Source organism: Physella acuta, unplaced genomic scaffold, assembly GCF_028476545.2.
Source record: "Physella acuta isolate Inbredline_101_S28 unplaced genomic scaffold, ASM2847654v3 ptg000666l, whole genome shotgun sequence".
NCBI classification, from domain to species: Eukaryota; Metazoa; Mollusca; class Gastropoda; family Physidae; genus Physella; species Physella acuta.
The window spans coordinates 217,989-227,969 of record NW_026732185.1 but is presented as its reverse complement, the minus strand read 5'-3'; the positions used below and the strand labels follow the sequence as shown (position 1 = coordinate 227,969).

At 31.3% G+C, this 9,981-nt stretch overlaps 1 protein-coding gene across 1 annotated transcript; it reads right to left on the bottom strand.

The window, feature by feature from the left end:
* Positions 1-6,597: 6,597 nt before the first annotated feature.
* LOC131948949 (uncharacterized) lies at positions 6,598-9,981 on the bottom strand. Its single transcript, XM_059310681.1, has 3 exons — positions 9,760-9,981; positions 7,933-8,051; positions 6,598-6,833 (listed from the first exon to the last, which is right to left on the bottom strand). Exons 1-3 carry the CDS (start codon positions 9,770-9,772, stop codon positions 6,654-6,656), a joined length of 312 nt encoding a protein of 103 aa, XP_059166664.1. The 5' UTR covers positions 9,773-9,981; the 3' UTR covers positions 6,598-6,653.

Below are 9,981 nucleotides of genomic sequence, written 5' to 3'. Positions count from 1 at the left end.
TCCCGAAGTGGTTTTTGCTATATATAGATCTAGTAGATAGGGAATACCCTTTTATTTCAAAATTCAGGAGTTGTTGTCCCCCTTACCTTATGTTTAAATTTGCACTACACAAAGCGGGACTGTTCTACTATATTGGTTAAAAAATCAAGATTAAAAAAATAAATCATTGTTTTAAATTTTTAGTTAAATCTTATAATGATTTATTATTTAATTTTATTCATTGACATATTGTTGCTCGTTTGTGATAAATTTAATTTTTAAATATAGGCCTAAATATTTGAAGACCTGAGTTAAATTAATAATTATTAGTGAATATTAGTAAGTTAATAAAAATTAAGAATGTTGACTTTTTTGTTGTACAAAAACTAGAATATACTAATATAGGCCTAATGAATATAATATGTAGGCTTACTATGTACTAACGTAGGTCTAGTCATATTTTTAGTAGTAGAGTAGATGGGTTTTTTTATATCATTATTATAATTACCTAATCAATTTTTTTGTAATTTATCATTGTCAATATTTGACAATTGTTACAGTTAAAAATTTAAAGTTATTAATAGAAAAAAAATAGACATTCCTTTTCGAACAGTCCATGTGGCAGCTCAAGTAGAGTTTACCTGTTTTAGTGACTCTGGAATATGAACTCATCATGTGGTCATCTCAACCTGTATTTTCCCCAATGTGATTCAGGTACCCATTCGAGCTGGGTAGGCTCAAGGACATTCAATGGACAAGAACCCAGGATGCCAACTTGAGATTGTTGGTTAAGCATTCATATGCTTAACCATATATATATATATATATATATATATATATATATATATATATATATATATATATATATATGGGCGAGGGTTCCAACACCCCTTGCATATGCCTCTAAGTAATTCTTCTTCTTCTTCGTTCTTAATTTTTAGTGTTGGGAGCGATCGAGCCTTATCTGCCAGATGGTTTGAACTCGAGACTTTTTTTTTCGAATTTATCAACCATGAGCTTTGCCGACTCGACCATGCTTCCATCACAATTAAGGATTACGTGTCAACTGGTTATGCGCCATTGAGGCCATTGACTCTGATTTCAACCTGCTTTTCTTTTTGGATTTGCTTCCATAGCCTTTTTCCAACCAAGAACAAACTACAAGGCAGCAGTTGTTTGATTTTGGAGTTGTCTCTCCTAGAAGAGTGGCTGTCCCCAGCTAAGGAGCCTCATCTGCCCAAGGGTTCGAACTCGAGACTTTTTGCTTTAGCAACCATGAGCTTTACCAACTCGACAACGCCAACCCCCTCCTCTGAGTAAAATTATGGCCAACAGGCCTTATGCAATGCATCTACAGTATTAACAATGATCTTCATTATACCTCATGTGGGGAAAGAGAAATGCACTATTCAGACATTATGAATAGCTTAGTGCACACTATTTCCCTTAGACCACAGGTGAAATACTGTAGATTACATATAGTTTTTTAACACAATATGCTGCATTTCAGATTTAATATTGTTTATATAAACTTTTTTCTTTATAATAAACTCATGTCTAAATTTAAATGTCTATTTTTTTAAATACCAAGCAATCAATTCTTAGAGCAATCTTCAAAATGTTCAATATGTAGGCCTACAGGTAACTTTTTAACAAGTGAAGGTGATTCAAACATGAAAATATACCTGTCTTTTAATTTTAATTACTTATTATGAACATATCAAAATAAGCTCTAGATTATTTCCACTAAAATAAGAAAAATGTATGATGTATTTTTTTAATGAACTTTAATAAAAATGTTCTAACACAATGTAGGAGAATTATAAAGAATAAAACATGTTTAATGTAAAAAATAAGCAGATATGAATTAGCTTTAATTGTATGTGGAGCAAAAAAATCTCATAATCACTTAACAATTGAGCAGAAAAAAAAATGGAAAAAATGTTTTATAAAATTTGTCATGTTCACAGAAAAGTCATAAGCAAAACAAATGACAATTTCTTATATACAAAATGTGTTAATGGCTGAAAAATTAATTTGACATTATATTATAACATCAATTTAAAAAATCTAAGAATTTAGTAAAGGTCAATCTTTTTAAAGTGAGTTTTTAGAATGTGGTCTTTAAGGGCGCAAGATATACTGAATGGCACAGAAACTGACTACATAGCAAAGATGGGACATAGGTGTTGGCAGTGTGTTATGTTCATTTGCATTCAGTCCTATAGGACTACTTGTATATTTTAAATAAATATATATTGGTTAAATCTGTATGCTGGGGATTCATATTTTTATTTAGTAAATATCAAAATTTACTACAAAACCAAACTAAGAATTTAAACAAAAATGAGTTAGCTTGTGAAATACATTTAACAATGAAATGCAAAAACTTGTTTTCTATATAGGCTCAAAAGCTATGCATCCTGCAATTAATTCTTGTGAGAAATTATTGATGTCATCTGATTGTCCAGGTCTAAGCACTTCATTTCCCTCTGTGAGAATAACCATCAAATATCCTTGTGGGTTGAAGTTTTTTCTTTGAAGAAGAGATTCTTTAATCTAGTTGGACATAAAAATAATTTCAGAAAAGATGAGATTCTTTTATCTAAGACTAAGAGAAATAATTTTTAAAATGTTTTTTTTTAAAAAGAGATATTGAAATAATTTTTTTTTAACTTTGAAATAAAGAAGAGAATTTTTAATGAAGAAAAATGATGAAGAAAGATGTAGGCAATTATATACAATAGATATTAAACATAAATAATTTAAAAATAACTTTCCAAGATACACTTAGAAAAATCTGGCTAAGGCAGCTACTAATGACAGAGTATCATTTAACTCTAAATTTAAGAGTGCATGGAGTTCACATAGTTTAGTTGAGAAATATTGCTTCATTACTAATAGTGACTCCAATACCAGCTAAACTGTTTATGTGGAGAATGATATGAAACATTTTGCTGTACAAAAGAAACTAGTGTGGCTCCTCTATAGTTAATATAAAAATAATAACTTTACGCTATGTTTTATATATAATAAATAAATTATCCACATTTTATTCTTGCAAATACACGTTTAAATATAATTTTTAAAAATGTAATTTATAATTGTACCTCTTTGACGGTGTGCGACTGCCCATTGATGTCTGTCATTGCTATCACTTCAGTTACAGGGCTGTTTTCTTTGGGGAACTGTACAAATACTTCCCTCTCAATATCCTCTTCCACTTCTTGAATTATCAATTTTAAATTCAGTTAAGTGACATTTATTTTTATAAATGGACATATTTTTATTAGTTATCAGTAATGTACCAGATCAGAGGAAAAGGGAAAAATCATATATATATATATATATATATATATATATATATATATATATATATATATATATATATATATATATATATATATATATATATATATATATAGCTGATATTGATATTGATACCCTTCGGTCAGCAGTTTCCAAAATTGCATGCATCCCCTCAATATTTTGCTATTAATATATTGTTATAGTGGAAAAGGTTGTATATATACGACAAATACTACATTTTTCACGTATGGTAAGAACATCATTAAGCAACCAAGCGAAACAACCCCTGGACATAAATCCCTAACGTACACCCCATGGATGTAAAAAATCTTATTTGTATGTTTACATTTATTTGTGCATATACAGAGAGTAGGATTTTCAATGATATGTTTTACTACAATTTATTTTAATGCATACGTCATATTATGATAGTTTCTTTATTTAAAATAGAAAAATTATGTATTCATATCAGTATGTTTCTTCCCTCCCCTGGCGTAAGTACACATCTACTAAGGGAAACAAGCCTCCCAATTTTGGAAACTTCTGCCTTATGGTTAATGTTGATAATGAAGTATCATATTCAGAAATACTGTCTATATGTGGGTATGGTGATAAAAAACTAATTTGACTTCAGGCAGAAATTTCACAAAAAAATTGAAAGAAAAGCTCAGCATAAATATTTAGAAATTTAAATGTTATAATGTAAACTTGACACCATAAGCCTACTGAAGTTTAAGGAATCTTTATAAGTAATTAGATCTTATTAAGTATCATGTAACTAAATACACCAAAAAAACAGACAACACATATGCTTGCAACTAAGTAATCAGAACTAAATAAAATTTGTTTAAGAAATAATTAATTAGCATTTCAATTATTATAATCATTAGTCCATTATGTATTGCATATGTTACACAAGTTGTTGTTTGTTTGTTTTTTAATTCCCTCAGCATTGTTGAAAGTAATATTAAATAAATTGGAAAACTTACCAAACTCTGACATCTGTAAAAAAAACAAAAAAACAATTGTTTTAATTTTAATAATTATTTATTTATTTAAATTTAGGCTAATGTATTAATTTATTAGATCTAATCTGGACTCTGTTGTCGCTATGTAAATTAAAAGTAAAAAATGTCTAAAATATATACAATGTTAGCCTACATGTATTTAAAATTAAAAACAGGCTACAAAATTAAATTCATAAGTTACATAAAAACACATAGAAATATTATATAGGCCTATACAATTATACATATAAGTTTAAGTTACATGCAATTGAAGAGAACTGTAGGCCTACCCCTACTAACTACTAGAAATCTAAATTAATAATTATAATAAATTTAATTTTGTGAGCATTAGGCCAATAGGCCTATTAAATTTAAATAATTTTCTAATTGAAGGCCCTAATTTTATTTTATTTTTTACCTTTTAATAACGTTAGCGATAAAATATTCCTAAGACTCAGCCACTGCAAACTGGTAGAGTAATGGAAAATATGTTTTTACCGCTAGTGTTACGCTAATTTATTTAATATTTATACTTTTGTTTCTGAAACAACTGTACTCTGTACGGAAAATTCTCTTTGCTAAAATTAGATTTCAGGAAATTTCCGCAAACCAAACTTAAAAAATACCGAAATGCCCTTGTAAAGGTTAGTGTAATAAAACTGCAAACCATTAATAACCCGGGTGCCTTCTCAGTTAAAATGTAGCGAGTATGTGCGTGGCGCTATAAATATGTTTTTATAACATATATGATTTTGTAACAAGGTTAATTTACTTTTACAATATTTCATTAATTTAGCAGTATATAAAAATGTCAGTTATTGTTAAACAGGCTCCATGACATGTCTCCTGCATTTTCTTATGCAAAAATGCCTAGCACATAAATGACTTCACACTCGTGGGGAGGAGGGGGATCCGTAGTATTGTATCGGTGTGTGATGAGGGGAGGGGGGTCAGATTGTGTAACGTCACACTTTTACATTATAAAAAAGCAATGTTAGAAAATGAATATTAGCCTGTGTTTCGCGTTTTAGAAAACTGTTCGCGTTTTAGAAAACTGTTTTAATAAGTTCTAAGAGAAATTGATTAAAATACTCTATGTTGACAGAGTTCAGACTAGATTTTAAATAAAAATTTCGCTGTTTTTAGAAAAATTCAACTTCAATTTTGAGAGGGTTGTAGGCTGAGGTGTGTCGTTATTTGTGGGGGAGGGGGGAGGGGAGGTCTGGCTTTTTGTTACAATGTGTGACGGGGAGTGGGGGGGGGGTAGGTAAAAATCGTCAAAAAATCGTGACGTCATTTATGGATAAACCCAGTAATCCCTCTATGAAAAAAAACCCAGTTGACACAGAAACTCAAGAATTAGACGCTTTGATCTCCAACTGGTTAATTCTTACTTAGGTGAATTCATCATCTTTTTCCCGTTCGTGCTCATGATGCAAGGGGTAGATGAAGTAGAGTTCATATGTTTAGATGAAGTAGAGTTCATCTGTTTCAACGACCTCGGCATATAGTAAGGTGAGCACTATGCCAAGCTTCCTTTATTTTCCCTAACGTGAGTCATGTAACCATTAGAACTGGGTGGACTCAGGGACCCGAACTCGAGACTTTCGGGTTAGCAGTTGTAAACTCTTCCATCCGACCACTCGTCCCACACTTTAGGTTTATTAGCCCTATCAAGTAAACATTGTCTTACTCTTGTGCTAACCATAGCCTGATCCCAAATTGTAGGTCACTGGAACTGGAACCAAAAATAAAAACAATATATAGACTAGTTGGTTGATGGATCCCCTTACTTTGACTGTAGTTGCTTTATTTTCTTTTATTATTTTTTTTGTTTTTTTCACTTGTATCGGACTCTCTTTGGATTCTGGAAGTAACGTATCTCCTTGATCAAAACCTGTCAATGTAAGTAAGAGGAGTGTGTCGATTTTCCTAACGTTAAATTTAGGATGAAGTCATTGTTGAAAAAGTGTGTCAATTTCCCTAAAGTTAAATATAGGATGAAGTTAATGTAGATAAAGTGTGTTAATTTCCCTAACATTAAATTTAGGATGAAGCCATTGGTGGAAAAGTGTATCAATGTCCCTAATGTTAAAGATAGGATGAATAGTTTGTTTAGACTCGTAATTGAAATATGGATACACTTAATATTCGTATGCTGTGGCATCTTTCACGTAGATATTACATGTTGGCAGCGTCTAAGAGCTCTATCTTTTAATATATTTTTTCTACAGCAACACACGTTTCACACCTCGCCAAATTATATAAAATGAACAAGCTATACATCAAATTCATATTTTTATTCGGGAAAAAAAATATAATTAAAAGATCAGATCTATGAAACAATTAATTTTGTGACTATCGTAGCTGGCATAGTGTCTCCTCAAATTCTATCCAATCACAGCTCTCCAGGAAATCCCTATAGTTAATAATGTCTTCCTCATCCTTTGGCCTCCTTCTCGTATCTTCTTCAACAATCACCATTACATAACGCTCAGGGCCCTGTACTCCTAATTCTTGGAATATGCATTCCTTTGTCTGGTGAACATTGAAATATAGTAGTATTAGTTGGTGAAATACAAAACAAGTTAATAAAAAGTCTAGTAACAATTTAAGCGCAATTTCCTTAATTAATTTTTTGTGACCGAACGAAAGAATATTTTTGAAAACTTTCTTCGGCAATATTGATCTAAATTATGGCAGAAATCGATTGGTAAATGTTTTAAGTCGCTAAGTGGTCTGGTTATGGGCCAAAAACTGCATTTTTCGAGTTTTTTTGGCTTTTCCGGGAAATCCAGGAAGGAATTCCGGGAATTTTTTTGGCCCACAATCATCCTCGGAACTTGCTTAACATATTTGCTTTGGAACTAGTCCTCGATATTGCTTCGTTGAGGAGGAGATACGACTTAAAGCTGCGGTAAAGCTGCGGACACACATCCATTCATTCATTCATCCATCCAGAAATAACGAATTAATAATCGCAATTCCAGTATGGAAATTGCGCTAAATACATAAGATTGTACGGCCCTTTAAGCAGCCTTCAAAGGATCGAAACTTAGAGAAACAGATGTGATAACTTTTAAAAATCGTGTACGCTATTTTAATCAGAGTTTTTTTATTATTTTCCAAACCTACTTGAAATAATTGCTAAATTACCCTGTATGTTCATTAAATTAATTTTATTTAAAAAATAATAATTTCAAGACTATTTTGATACTTAAATACTTAAATGTATAGCGTAAACAAAGAATTCAAATAAAATAATAAAAAACTACTCAGAAGGTCTTGTTTAATTGGATTTTTTTTTAAATTTGGATGTCAAAAATACATGTTAAAACTTTGTAACCTATCAATAAGCTCAATTATGTACAAAGTTTCTTCCAGGCATCTCTTCGAACGAAATGAAATTTATATAGAAAATATATACTTTTATTAACAGTGTCCGCCCCCCAAAAAAAGTCTACCGCCCCCCCCCCCCCCCCACCACCGAAAATTTCAAGTGCCTCCCTCCCCCGGAGAAAAAAGTCTGGAAGAAACACTGATTACGCAGCCGTGTTTTAACGACCCCCTCCTTGCCTTTGATGCCCCAAGCTCGTGTTTATGTTACTTAATGGCTTATCCAGGTCTGATAACTCACCTGTCCTACAGTTGCATTATCGCCGTCCGCATCCACCAGAGATACAACGAGAGTTTTGGTCTCGTATGGCTCTTTCGGCTCTTTGACTCGCACGTCCAATTTAAGATCTTTCCCTGCCTCTGTGGATGTGTCAATTATAATTTAAGTCTACGACTAGCAATGTTTCTGTAGACATTTTTACTTTCACTTTAATAAAATAGTACAAGGTTGTCTAATTTAAGATCTTTCCCTGCCTCTGTGGATGTGTCAATTATAATTTAAGTCTACGACTGGCAGTGTTTTCTGTATACATTTTTATTTTCAGTTGAATAAAATAGTACAAGGTTGTTTTTTTTTTATGATAGTTAATAAGCTGACAGTGCCTTTAGTGTCAAGATTGTGTATACAAACACGGAACACAACGACAATCAGTCAAATATAATTGGTAGCCCACTAAAACTCCTTTTCAATTCAATACAATCATCATAGCTTAACTGCAAATAAGAATTTATGTAAAAAACACCTATACTGTTAAAAACTTGGCAAAAGAATAATGCCTCTGTGGACGTGACAATTATAATTTAAGTCTACGACTGGCAGTGTTTTCTGTATACATTCTTATTTTCACTTTAGTAAAACAGTACAAGGTTGTTTTTTTTCTTACGATAGTTAAGCTGAAAGTGTCAAGATTGTATTTCCTGGTAGTAAGTAAGTACAGTTCACTTTCAAACCTGACGGTCTACGGGGCAAGTGAAGTAGAGTTCACCTGTTTATGTGACATCGGCATATGAAGAGATAGTGTGGTCAGCACTATGCCCAGCCGCCTTCTCGTGAGTTAGGTACCCATCAGAGCTGAGTGGACTCAGGGACGGTCTACTGACTAGAACCCGTATTCGAATTCTAGACTTTCCGGTTAGCAGTCTAGCTCTCTACCGCTGGTACTGCTACCATATTTTAAGGGGTAGGCTCCGAAAAACAACAACAACAACAAAACGGGGAAAAACTTTTAAATTAATAAGCCTTTTTTTATCTTTTTGTGTTTATCTAATTCAGGGTACATAAGGGGAAATATTTACAATTTACATGCATCTGGTACTCATCTGAGCATATGGTTGCCATGGAAACGGCGTCCACCTTGAAAATAAAACTACCATTTGTGAATTTCCCTCGATTCAACAAATAATATGTATATTAATCATATAATCTTTGATCCTTCTTTAACTAACTCTGATAGAAACAGCTATATAAGTTTTTATAACAAAAAAAAACACTCTAAATATTTTTTTTTCGAACTTTTTAAATTGTCTATAGTGAAATATTCAATTTAGCATTCATTTTAATGGTATTTCACCTTACCAAATTTTGAAAATTTTAAAGAAAATAATTCTAGATTTGGCATAGTAACCATAATTTCAGAAAATTTTCCTTAAAATACCGTAACGTAGATACACACAAATAAAAAAGTAAAGCTTATTACTTATTAGATAAGAAGTTTATTTTTCCTGGAGCCTAAAAAGAAGAATCAAACCTTAGCTTAACCAAATATCTATGAATCAAATTCATAGCCATGTATCAATCAAATTCTAACCTTACACCTGACATCAAGTTATTAGGCTATCAGGATATCATACACAATTATTTTGTATATATGATATTTAGAAATCCTAAATCATCACCATTTGGTAAAGTGATATTTATTTTACTTGACAAATGACATGCGTGTTTTTTTTTGTTTTTTTTTTTTTTTGTATTTTTTCTCAATCAAGAATTAAATTTAAAAAACGACCAGCTGATTTTTGTAAAGAAATTATACAGCACAAAAAAAATCGTATAACCGGATCTACTTACCAAATGTACACATCTGAAAAAATAAAATGTAAACTGTTTTCTAACACAAGTATACAAACACGGAACACAGCGACAATCAGTCAATTATAATTTGTAGATTTGTAGCCCACTAAAACTCATTTCCAATTCAATACAACCTAAACTACAAATAAGAATTTATTTAAAAGAAAAACAGCTATACTGTTTAAAAAATGGACAAAAAATAATATAGGAGTCTTACTT